This window comes from Pygocentrus nattereri, chromosome 10 (genome assembly GCF_015220715.1).
Source record: "Pygocentrus nattereri isolate fPygNat1 chromosome 10, fPygNat1.pri, whole genome shotgun sequence".
In the NCBI taxonomy this organism is placed as follows: domain Eukaryota; kingdom Metazoa; phylum Chordata; class Actinopteri; order Characiformes; family Serrasalmidae; genus Pygocentrus; species Pygocentrus nattereri.
The window spans coordinates 43,492,030-43,505,218 of record NC_051220.1 but is presented as its reverse complement, the minus strand read 5'-3'; the positions used below and the strand labels follow the sequence as shown (position 1 = coordinate 43,505,218).

The 13,189-nt window shown below is 44.8% G+C and overlaps 1 protein-coding gene across 1 annotated transcript in view; it reads left to right on the top strand.

Moving 5' to 3' along the window:
• The window catches only part of LOC119264182 (zinc finger CCCH domain-containing protein 13-like), a 17,451-nt gene extending 4,476 nt beyond the window's left edge, over positions 1 to 12,975 (top strand). Inside the window, exons 3-7 of the mRNA XM_037542248.1 lie at positions 2,149 to 2,204; positions 4,596 to 4,788; positions 6,153 to 6,277; positions 9,655 to 9,852; positions 12,810 to 12,975. Coding sequence (XP_037398145.1) covers positions 2,149 to 2,204; positions 4,596 to 4,788; positions 6,153 to 6,277; positions 9,655 to 9,852; positions 12,810 to 12,975 — 738 coding nt within the window. The remainder of the gene's footprint in view (positions 1 to 2,148; positions 2,205 to 4,595; positions 4,789 to 6,152; positions 6,278 to 9,654; positions 9,853 to 12,809) is intronic.
• The last annotated feature ends 214 nt before the right edge of the window (positions 12,976 to 13,189 follow it).

Below are 13,189 nucleotides of genomic sequence, written 5' to 3'. Positions count from 1 at the left end.
GAAACACATTTGATTCCGTCTTCACTCCAACTCCAGACTCTGTCCGGCTGCTCTCGTCTCCTTTGTCCTCTGAACGGTGTCATCTGAGCATCGGTTACTGAAACAGACGTGCTGCAGTGGGTTTCACCTGAGCTGGACAGCTACATCAGTGTTAGTGTGGCACCACGTTTCTTCCTGTCGCTTCCACACCGGTCATATCCTCTTTACCCTCTAAACGGGTGTTTTCAGTCAGCACTTCAGACCAGAGTCTGTACTGCAGGCGCCGCCTAGCAGGCTACAGGTTAAAGCACTTTCAGCTCCCTGTCCCTCCAGCACCGATCAGTCCACTCCGCTCTCGCTCTTATGAGTTTTTATCATCTATACTTGTGATGGCGGAGCTGAATCGGTTGAATCGAACCTGTTCTTCGGTGAGCAGCGCTGGCAGCGTGCTACTCTCTCCTGGCTATCAGCGCTATTTAATATTTAAAAGCTGGTGTTACATCGCAGCTTTAGCGTCTATTGAATGGTGGATTTAAAATCATGCACTGCTTTCGTTTATTTGAGCAGTGTGAATTTATTTCAAATTGCTTTGAGGTTTGAAACAGCGCAGCAGGCTGCTGTGACACAACACCGGCTTAAGCATAGAACTAATCTGGTGATCGGACGCCACCTGGGCAGCAAGTCCAGTCGTGAAATTTCCTCACTACTAAATATTCCACAGTCCACTGTCAGTGGGATTATAACAAAGTGGAAGCGATTGGGAACGACAGCAGCTCAGCCACGAAGTGGTCGGCCACGTAAAATGACAGAGCGGTCAGCGGATGCTGAGGGGCATAGTGCGCAGAGGTCACCGACTTTCTGCAGAGTCCATCACTACAGACCTCCAAACTTCATGTGGCCTTCAGATCAGCTCAAGAACAGCGTAGAGAGCTTCATGGAATGGGTTTCCATGGCCGAGCAGCTGCATCCAAGCCTTACATCACCAAGCGCAATGCAAAGCGTGGAATGCAGTGGAGTAAAGCGCCACCACTGGACTCTAGAGCAGTGGAGACGAGTTCTCTGGAGTGACCAATCACGCTTCTCCATCTGGAAATCCGATGGACGAGTCTGGGTTTGGTGGTTGCCAGGAGACGGTACTTGTCTGACTGCATTGTGCCGAGTGTAAGTTTGGTGGAGGGGGGATCATGGTGTGGGGGTGTTTTTCAGGAGTTGGGCTCGGCCCCTTAGTTCCAGTGAAAGGAACTCTTAAAGCTTCAGCACCAAGAGATTTTGGACAATTTCATGCTCCCAACTTTGTGGGGACAGTTTGGGGACGGCCCCTTCCTGTTACAACATGACTGCGCACCAGTGCACAAAGCAGGTCCATAAAGACACGGATGAGCCAGTTTGGTGTGGAAGAACTTGACTGGCCTGCACAGAGTCCTGACCTCAACCCCATAGAACCCCTTTGGGATGAATTAGAGCGGAGACTGTGAGCCAGGCCTTCTCGTCCAACATCAGTGTCTGACCTCACAAATGTGCTTCTGGAAGAACGGTCAGAAATTCCCATAAACACTCCTAACCCTTGTGGAAAGCCTTCCCAGAAGAGCTGAAGCTGTTCTAGCTGCAAAGGGTGGGTCGACATCATATTAAACCCTATGGATTAAGAATGGATTAAAACTGATAGTTCTGGTTCTGAAATCTGATTGGCTGAGCTGTGTTCGAAGCTGTTGTCAAATATTCACAACAGCTGAACTTTGTATCACTGCGCCACCTCATGAAAAACCCTTGTGGTGTTAAAGGAGTAATCTTTGACCCTCATGCTGCTCCCATGGAGCCCTGAGTGAACTGATGAAGTAAGAACCTGGTTCTGTTTAAGCTGAGGGGCTGGCGACTTGTGCTCTTAACTTGAACTGGGCTGGTCAGCTGGCTAACGAGCTGAAAGAGCCAACAGCCTAAACAGCTCCACTAATCTCACAGGCTTGAATCAAAGCACTTGCGATATGATAATCTGTAAAAACAGCAGGATAAAGACTAAAGAACGTCACTTACATGCTTCACGTGTCTGTGTTTCAGTCAGAAGGTGATCAACGCAGGGCCCAAAGCAGCTGTCGCTGTAAAGAGCCTCCGGCTCCTGTAAATGCCGTCTGAGATGTTGTAAAACACTGTGAGCTCATCTGTGTGTCATAGCTGGCTCTCTCTGAGCTGCTGGAGCAGAAACAGAAACACAGCGATATTCAGGAGAAGTGAATCGCTCATCGTCCTGTGCGCCGAGCACGTGAAACGCCTGCATGGGACTTTGAACCCTGCAGGCTTCTCCATTTCAGGCATAAATACAGCAGGACGCTTTCTTCTAGTGTTCTTCAATGATCTCCTACCAATGCAGAACCATCCATCACTCTCCTGGAGCGTTTTATTAGCCCTCAGGCTGATTTTAAAGCCATAGCGCAGCGTCTGTCTGCACAGTAGAGCTGTGCTCTATCAGAAATGTGGTTTCTGACATATGAAATACTGTTATCGATGTAAAAATATGAGCTACTGCTGTGCTAATGTACTTTTTCCTTGTTTATAGGACAAATCAGCGTTACATCACAACAGCATCGACCTCAAGGAGGATAACGCAGGTGGTGCTGCTCTGCTACACTCTTGAAAAGATGGTTCCTCAAGGGTTCTTTAGTGAAGGAAGTGGTTCTATAAAACCATGAACACTCAAGGAACCCTTTGCATGATTTAGGGGTTCTCTGCATGGCCAAATGGTTCTTCAGTTTGATGCTCAGTTCAATATGCTGTAGGTGGTTCTATATAGAATCTTTTTAACAATGGTTCTAAATAGCACCAAAAGAGTTCTGCTGCTGTTACAATGTCAAGCTTGTTATAATACAAGAACCATTTATGCAGTGTTCCAATTTAGCCCATGGGTGGGTTCACTGCAACAGACAGAGGGTCGGTTTAATGCCTGCTAGAAAAGTCTGATCAATCGGTGCAAACAGAGGTAATTCATGTATTTCTATGTTGTAATAAACTAATATATTTTCCAACTGAACTGTGTTATATACTATCATTATAATAAGACTAATAAGACAGACAGATCAACTGATCAGCGGAACAAAGTACAGAAACCATCTCCTTGAGTTAAAGTAGAGACCCCCAGGGTAAAATATTCCTCCAGTAAAAGTAGAAGTTCCTCCCTTTAGACCTCCACTGGAGTAAAAGTACTAAAGTATTTCCCTTCAAATGTACTTAAGTATAAAGTAAAAGTACTAAAAGAGGAATTCTGGCTCTGATGTCCTGTTATCATTTTTATAACCAGACTGGCTTCATGAACTCATTTCAGGTGAAAGTCCTCCAGCGTCTCTCTTGGTAAACCAGTCTTTTAATAGAACGTCATTAATTAGTGACGCTGACGTCTATTAAAATGATCAGAAGCACAAAACACTGAAGGTAAACAGTTTCCATCAGGGAGAACCGAGTGGCTCTGAAATCACTTTTTACACACAAGCAAAGTTTCAGTTTCAGATTTATTTACAACTTAGTTCCAAGTTTAAGTTGAATAAAAACTGGCTTTAAACTCAGGATCACAGATGAGCTCCTTTACTATGTTGATCTGTAGGCGTCTGTTCATAAACATAAACCAGCCCAAACTCATTTACTATAAATGAAATGGTGTTTGTAGAAATTCAGAAAAAAGCCGCGTCAGTCTCGACTGCATATGTGGACATATTTCTATATTGAGCTCTATTTACACAAAGTTAGGTTAGTTCATCATTTATGTTGAACAGACTCTCCCAAAGTTTTACGCTGCTGCGCTGACGTTGAACCGCGTGCTGCACTGGGTCGGTATGACCAACAGGTCAAAACCAGCTCTAAACAAAGTGACCGCTGGGCCCTGATTGGTGCTCTGGCTTTGCGCTTCTTTCGTTTTGACATGTTACATTTTTATACACACAGAAACCAAAAGGAACGACAGATTTCTCAAAATGTAGGAGGAAAAAGTCGATATTAGACTCTGAAATGTAGTGGAGTGAATTGAATTTAGAACCATGTGTCTCTGTGTGTTTTGCACTCTACATTTAACCCATCCAAGCAGTGAAACACCCACATACATGCACGCTTGTGAACACACACACTAGGGGGCAGTGAGCACACTTGCCCAGAGCAGTGCGCAGCCCTATCCACAGCGCCCAGGGAGCAGTTGGGGGTTAGGTGTCTTGCTCAAGGGCACTTCAGCCATGGACTGTCAGCCAAGGGGTTCGAACCGGCGACCTTCTGGTCACAATGCTGGTTCCCTGACCTCCAGCCCACGACTGCCCCCTAAGTACAGAAACCAATTACATTTACTCAGTTACTCAGTTACTGTCCATCACTGCAGCTGATACACACATCAAATTATATGTGAACACTGACATGAGACTGTGGATCAAACAGTGACGATTTATTGTTTGTCCAGTGAAGAACAGCAAAAAAAAAAACACACATCATTAATATAAAGATCATAACTGCAGCTTTACCCACTGATAATGTCAATTTCATTAATATACTTATTAAACACCAAATACTGACAACTGAAAGACTGTAATAAAGCAGAAAATCCCTTTTATCAGATGTCATCTTAACGTGTGTGTGAACCTCTGGAGCAGACAGGCTGAATTCTCCCAGCATGTGGACTTTGTAACCCGGGGATCTAACGTGCTGGATCTCGTTTACACAAACATCCCCGGCGCGTACAGGGCCGAGCCCCGCCCCCACTACGGCTACGCAGACCACATCTCTGTGATGCTCATCCCAGCATACAGACCGCTCATCAGACATGCCAAACCAGACCAGAAGCAAGTGAGAACCTGGCTGCCAGGAGCTCTCTCTGCTCTTCAGGACTGTTTTGAGCATGCTGACTGGGAGATGTTCAGAGTAGCAGCTACTACTGGTGACTCCATCAACCTGGAGGAGTACACAGAATCAGTGACTGGCTACATCAGCAAGTGCATTGATGATGTTACTGTGTCCAAACCCGTCACAACTCACCCCAACCAGAAACCATGGGTGACTGCAGAGGTGCTCATGTTGCTGAGAACACGCAACAAGGCTTTCAAGTCAAGGGACAAGGCAAGCCTCAGGGTGGCAAGAGCCAAGCTCTCCCGGGCCATCAGAGAGGCTAAGCGTGCCTACTCAAAGAAAATCCATGATCATTTTCAAAACACTGCTGACACACGGCGCATGTGGCAGGGCATCCAGGCCATCACCAACTACAAGCCACCTCCACCTGCTTGTAACTGATGCCTCCCTTCCAGACATGCTTTACAACTTCTGTGCTCGGTTTGAGGCACAGAACGGCACGACGGTGAACAGGTACTGTGTCTGTCCACTGCTGACGTGCGGAGAACTCTACACAGAGTCAACCCACAAAAAGCACCAGGATCCGACAGCAAACCAGGTAGAGCGCTCAGAGAATGCGCCGAACAGCTGGCTGATGTTCTCACGGACATGTTCAACATCTCTCTGTGCATTGCAGTCGTTCCAACGTGCTTCAAGTCCACCATCATCATCCCTGTGCTGAAGAAGTCTCCAGTGTCCTGCCTCAATGACTACCGTCCCGTTATACTCACTCCCATCATCATGAAGTGCATGGAGAGGCTTGTCATGAGGCACATTAAAGACCAGCTTCCTTCTTCACTGGACCCACTGCAATTTGCGTACCACCCCAACCGCTCAACAGACGACACCATCTCCACCACACTCCACCTGTCCTGCACTGTCCTGTCTGTTTACTGTGTCTAAAGTTTGTTTTATTTATCGTATTTATTGTTTCTAGTTTAATCTTTTGTTTGCACACGATGTCTGCACATTCGTACTTTGTACTTTTGTTCCTTGTTGCTCCGTGATGTTCCTGGAGGAACGGAATTTCACTCCACTGTGTACTGGAGATGGACTGACAGTAAAAGCCTCTTGACTAGACTTAAATGTCCTTTAGTGTGTGCTGGAGTCTGAGCTGTAAGGCAGTGTAAGGACTGACCCCGCGGTGCGGAGGCTGGACTGAAGCCCAGCTGCACCTGCTGTGAGCTTGTCAGCTGCTTTAAACGGTGCCGCACTGCAGGAAACAAGACGGAGATTAAAGTGATATAAGGCCGGATTTTGTGATTCACACAAATGGCTCAGTAACCATAACAACCTGAGAAATGACGTACATGCCCTGAGAACAGATCTCTGCCTCAGATCTGTTTACAGCGCTGACGAATCAGTCTGAGTTCTGGTGGAAGGCCACGGCTGGGAAGTGTAGTGATGTGGCCGGAAGCTCTCGCTGCTCGACCTTCTGTAACAGTGAAAGGTCAGTGTTACATGGCTGTTCTCTGCACTCACCTGATGTGCCGTATGTAATGTGTAATCGGAAATCTTTCCCAGTACGTCTTCCCAGTATGTATCCCTGTGGTGTCATCAAAATAATAATGATTAATCACAGTGTGTCTGTCTGTCTGTCTGTCTATCTATCTATCTATCTATCTATCTATCTATCTATCTGTCTGTCTGTCTGTCTGTCTGTCTGTCTGTCTGTCTGTCTGTCTGTCTATCTATCTATCTATCTATCTATCTATCTATCTATCTATCTATCTGTCTGTCTGTCTGTCTGTCTGTCTGTCTGTCTGTCTGTCTGTCTGTCTATCTATCTATCTATCTGTCTGTCTATCTATCTATCTAACTGTCTATCTATCTATCTATCTATCTATCTGTCTGTCTGTCTGTCTGTCTGTCTGTCTATCTATCTGTCTATCTATCTATCTATCTATCTATCTATCTATCTATCTATCTATCTGTCTGTCTGTCTGTCTGTCTGTCTGTCTGTCTGTCTGTCTGTCTATCTATCTATCTATCTATCTGTCTGTCTATCTATCTATCTAACTGTCTATCTATCTATCTATCTATCTATCTATCTATCTGTCTGTCTGTCTGTCTGTCTGTCTGTCTGTCTATCTATCTGTCTATCTATCTATCTATCTATCTATCTATCTATCTATCTATCTATCTCTGTCTGTCTGTCTGTCTGTCTGTCTGTCTGTCTATCTATCTATCTATCTATCTATCTATCTCTGTCTGTCTGTCTGTCTGTCTGTCTGTCTGTCTATCTATCTATCTATCTATCTATCTATCTATCTATCTATCTATCTATCTATCTATCTATCCATCTATCTCTGTCTGTCTGTCTGTCTGTCTGTCTGTCTGTCTCTATCTATCTATCTATCTATCTATCTATCTATCTATCTATCTATCTATCTATCTATCTATCTATCTATCTATCTGTCTGTCTGTCTGTCTGTCTGTCTGTCTGTCTATTTAATATTTTAATTAATCTTTTGGATCTATTTTTTCAGCCTTTGTTCAAACAGCTTTTGTCGTTTATTAGTAACCAAATCAGGCTTTGTGTTGTTCATATGAGGACAGTAGCGTAAAGAAAACACATTCTGGGGCACTTGTTCCTCACTTAGCGCCTACGAGTCAAATCTGCTCGTAAAAGCCAATAAATCTCCTCTCAAGCGGTTTGCGTGGTGGAAATCAGTCAGGCTAGGAAAAATGAGAACATATCAATTACCAGTGAGCAGAAACGCATAAACCTGATGTAGCAGCGTTTTAATGATCTGGTCCCAGCCGAGCTTTTCTCCCCACAGGTGGAGCTGTATCTGCAGGCATCCTGAGTGAGGTAGCAGTGGCTGTCTGGAGGGGTGGGAGGAGATTACATTAAGGCCCTGAAACCCAACGCCGCTGCAGAGCGCAGTGTTTATACAGCGGATCCTGAGGAGGATTCCCAAAAACACTGAATCCTAAAGCCCGTCGAGCCGGGATGGCTCTGCTGCATTTTACAGGCCTCGCTGTTCCACTGTAGGCCAACATTGCTGGCATGCATGGTTCCCCTGTATTTAACAGTCTGACGCTGTTTATTAGAGAGAAGAGAGTTTTTCTACAGGCTTAGTCTTTTTTTAGCTTCTTCTTTTGTCCCAGAATCCATTGAGCTCCATATAAAGTGTCCTGATTTAAAAGAAAACCTCAGTTTTTATTTAGCTTCACTTCTCTCTGCTGCCGAGTCTGTAGCTCTGATTGATTCCCACAGATCAATTCCACACAGAAAGAACGGAAAACATGCTGAGCTGAGCTGCTATAGCAGCTGCCCACTGGCTTCTGCCCACCCTTGCAGAAAAAGAGCGTACTGAAGTGCATCAATTGTAAACCTGACGTGTGCATAAAATAATAAAACATATATGTAATGTATTTTATGGAAAAAACCCTCAAATATACTTTTCTGAAAATCACATTTTTCAAAAGTAGCTCATTTTAAATGATCTTTATTGTGCTGTAAGGAGAGACACTCGTATGAATGTTTTTCTCAATGAACTGAACTGCACTTTAACAACTCTTTACCATTAACTTAAAAGTGTTATTTATAAATATCTTTTAAAACAATGGGAAAATGTGCTTTAACTGAGCTTCGGTACATTTTAGTTTCAAAATACCTCTTTAAGACTTCACCCTCTACTGCATGCGTTATGAGAGCAATTACAAAAGATAAAGTCTATTAATCTGTCTTGCATAAAACAGTCCCTGATTTATTTTTTTCAGAGTAATTTATTAAATTCAAAAACATTCAAAAGTTAAAAATGTGTGCAGGAGTTGAGGCAACACCGTGTGACAGTGAGCCGTGGTGCCTGAAGTGCTGAGACCCGGCTTGTGATGGGCTGAATCCATTCCACTGCCATACAATGTTGCTTCTAGGCAACAAACATTTTTGCAAATTCCCGTAACAAAAAAAATTTTAAAAACCCGCTGAATTTTAAAAAAGAGGTTAAAAGTGGCCACTGAGAGATAATATGACTACCGACTTGATTTTTATCGACATGCTCAAACTCTTTAAATGTGTATATTGTTATTGTGAAGTGAGGAAAGTGAGTTTGTTGCCCTGAGGCAACATCGGGAAGCAGGGGATAAATACCAATGACATGTTTTCTGTTTTATTTGAATGTGATACTGAAATGTAATTTAAAATGCATTTAAGTGCATTTTAGTTGCAGTATAATTCTATATGTAGCAAAGTCTCAGTTCATCCGGTAGTATGTTTAGATTTTTCAGATGTATATAATAACAGTTATGTTATCCACATAATCTGATTGAATAAACACTCAGAAGCACGACTAAATGCATTCGATATACATTTAATTATAGTTTAATTACTATTTAAATACACTTACGTTGGCTCACGTTGATTAAACATTAAAAATGATCATTAAAGTATGTCGCGGTTGCTGGATCGAGCTGTTACAGTCGCTACAGTCCTGGAGGACAGGTATGCTGACCAAAAACACAGCTGGACACATTTCTCGGTCATGTTAAGCTGTTTGAGCGCTTTCTGTTCTTTATTTCGACTGAATTCACCGATCTGCTAGTGATCGGTGGCTCTGTGATCTGCTAGTATTCAGTCTGAGCGTTTGCTCCCTCTGTTTTCTCTGTTTTTATGGTATATTAACCGGACGTAGACCCTTACAGGCTGTTTCCACAGGATTACCTCCTACAGAGAGTCAAGACTACAGTTTAGCTTTCCAACAAAAGCTGGTGGTGAGATTTACATCCACTGAAGAAGTAAGTACCTCTATCCTCTCCTGTGGCGGTCTTTACTTGTGTGGACTGTGGCATGTATAGTGATAATCCTCTCTCCGCCACTAGTGATAACAATAGTGCTTCAGCTTGTGAGAAGTGCCAGTTCATCTCTGCTCTGGTGGAGAAGGTGAATCAGTTAGAGGAGCGCATCCGCGGCTTAATCAGGGAGAGAGAGCAGAGTTCAGTGTTATCTACCCCGGGTGCCTCAAGGAGAGTTAGTGCCCCACTGACTCCGGCATTAGAGCCCGGCAGCAGGGCGAATGGGTGACGTCTCGGCAGCATGGTAACAAAGCTAACGCTAAAGCTAGCCCACCTGAACACCGCGCTCCACCTATTCACGTGTGAAGCAGGTTTTCTCCACTCAGTGAAACACCCACCGAGGAGCCTTTCAGAGGCGCTCTGGCTATAGGAAGCTCTGTAGTGCGACTCGTGAAATTAGCTACTCCTGTAGGGGCACCAGCAGCTGGAGTTATCTGCTGAACTCGAAGCTCTAAGTTAGAGCGCAGATGGCGAATAACCGAGCTGGAAGTTGCCAACTGCGCCATCCAGATGTACCAGCATTGAGATAGGATGGGACCGTTTCAGCTCACTCCCACTTCTCATAAAGACTCGGTCAGAGACTGCCTCAGTCAGAGACCGCCTCAGTCAGAGACCGCCTCGGTGAGAGACAGCCTCAGTCAGAGACCGCCTCAGTCAGAGACCGCCTCAGTCAGAGACCGCCTCAGTCAGAGACCACCTCAGTCAGAGACCACCTCTACCAGTGTAGTTTCTAAAGCTTTACCATCCAGTCATCAGACAGAGATCCTCTCAGTTTATTAAGCTGTAAACACTGTCTGACCAGAGGAGGACGGGTCTCCCCTTCTGAGTCTTGGTTCCTCCCAAGGTTCTTCCTCCAGACTGAGGGAGTTTTTCCTCACCACCGTATCCTCTGGCTCGCTCACTGGGGGATTATATGCTGTAACTGTGTGTTTTCAAACTTCTGTAAAGCTGCTTTGTGGCAACATCATTGTAAAAAGCGCCAAACAAATAAACGTGAATTGAAAACTTGAATTGAATTCAATAAATGTGCCATTTTTCCTGGGTTTTCACGTTTCAGGCGTTTTGTCAGCATCCACACTGCAAAAACCCGTCTCTCTGCAAGTGAAATTCAGTCTGTAGTGGTAATATTTCTCCTTTTAATGGTTCTGTAAGCTTATTATATGATTATTTAACTAATTTCTAAATGTTTTTACTTGTTTTGAGTGATTTTAGACGGTCAAACGATCTCACTGAACAACTGCGTATGAACAAAACTGCATTGTGTGGTGAACTAAGCCACAGCAGGGCTACAGGTGGAGAGGGTCATTGTACAGGAGTCCTCGGGATCCAGAGCTGCTCACTTCTTGGGCTTGATTTGAGGCGGGGGAGGGGGGTGAGAGGTTGCCAAAAAATGATAAAAAACATTCCCACTGTAAAACTGCCATCCTCCCCTTTCCATCCCCCCAGGATTAATGTGATTTCACTTCAGATTTACTCACTGCAGGAGTTCTTTATGCCAAATGAGCGAGTTACGTTCAGGAGAAGCAGAAGGGGTGGATATGTAAGGTCGCAGTCGAGGTTGCCAGGTTGGCAGTTTTCCTTCCACATTTTGCCAAAAACATGCAGCTACAGGAAGGTTTCAGCTTCTAGTGTACAAACTTTTTTTGGGCTAGACCTGGCAACCTTGCCATAGGGAGCGTCAAAAAGTACAGCAAGATTTGTGGAAAACCAGCCAGTGAGGATCGCTGAACTAACTTAGTGGCATATTACTGCTAATCAGTGTTATACAGAACAATTAGAACACGTTCTTTGAGGGTTCTTTAATAAAGAGAATGGTTCTGTTCAGAACCAGGAGTTCCATATAGAGCCATTTCATGCTTAAATGGTTCTCTGCATGGTGAAATCGTTCATCAGATAAATGAATTCAGGTGTCACGCCTCTCCCTGGCTCCACCGAACCCTCTGCTACTCCGAACTCCAACTCCCAGAATCCTCTGGGAGGTTACCTGACTCAGGGCCGGATTACCGACTTCTGTCACCTGTAACTTTCGTCATGTGATCCATTAGTGTTGGTGTAAAGCGTAAAGCCTGGCTTTTAGCTCAGCTTCTCTGTGAAGTATTCCATCATTGTGCTGTTCATTACTGGGACTTTTGTCTGTATTCCTGGTTTTTGACTTTGTTCTGGTTTGCCGTTTACGCCTTTCTGCCGGACCCCTTTGGACTCTGCTTTGCTCTGATCATCTTTGGACCTTTTGTCTGCCTTTTGACCTTGTCTGTGTCTTACCTGCATATCACTGCTGTTGGAAGACAACCTCGTATCTCCAAAGTGGTGACTTCATAGGAGAAGGAAAAAACACATAATTTTCAATGTAAGTCAATGGAACCAGACTTTTCCAAGTCATTTTGGGCCGTTTCCTGTGGTCCATTCTTCGTGAAATTTAAACAAAATGTAAAGGACAACAGGTATTTTCAAATTACACTCACCGGCCACTTTTGCCTTCAGAACTGTCTTAATTCTTCATGTCAGACTTTCAACAAGGTGTTGGAAACGTTCCTCAGAGATTTTGGTTGGTTATTTGAGTTCCTGTTGTCTTTCTATCATCTGGAACCAGTCTGCCCGTTCTCCTCTGACCTCTCACATCAACAAGGCATTTTCATCCACACAACTGACCGCTCACTGGATATTTCCTCTTTTCCGGACCGTTCTCTGTGAACCCTAGAGATGGTTGAGCGTGAAAATCCCAGCAGATCAGCAGTTTCTGAAATACTCAGACCAGCCCGTCTGGCACCAACAACCACGCCACGTTCAAAGCCCCTTAAATCCCCTTTCTTCCCCGTTCTGATGCTCGGTCTGCACTTCAGCAAGTCGTCTTGACCACCTCTACATGCCTAAATGCAGTGAGCTGCGGCCGTGTGATTGGCTGATTAGCTATTTGTGTTAACAAGCAACTCAACAGGTGTACCTAATAAAGTGGCCAGTGTGAGTGTATGTCAAAAACAGAAAAATTACAAAAACGGAGATACGAGGTTTTGTTCTGTCAGCGGCGATATATCTGTGTTTTTGGACTCCACCTTTTGTCGTTCCTTTATTAAACCTTTTACACCACGTCCTACTCTGCAAGAGTCTGATCCATCCAGACCCCGCAAGCCAGGTAATTTCATTTTTAGCAGAACGGTCCCTTTAAAGCTGCCCTGCTCCTGCAGCAGAGCCGCTCACCGACAGGCCTCAGTGAAGCTGGAGCTGAGAGCTGAAGGCCGGAGCAGCTCAGATGGAGCAGAAACTCCATCTGGAAGCGATCAGCTCCCTCAGGGCCACGGGCTGTGTACACGGCCTGGCCTGCAGCCCAAACTAGCTGATAAAACCAGATAAGCTTTTGTTCTCGATTAGGAGCAGCGTGCTGATTTCAGTCGGGGTGGAAAACAGCTTGGGGGCGAGAACGGGGGCTTTCAGCTGAGGGTCTTGAGAGGGGGAGGGTATGGAAGCTGTGCTGATCGATAGTTTAGAGCCACTAACTATAGGTACAATATAACGATAGGGACGAGTAGAGAAACAGCAGTCAGAGAGGAAAGTGAGTCAGAGGGAA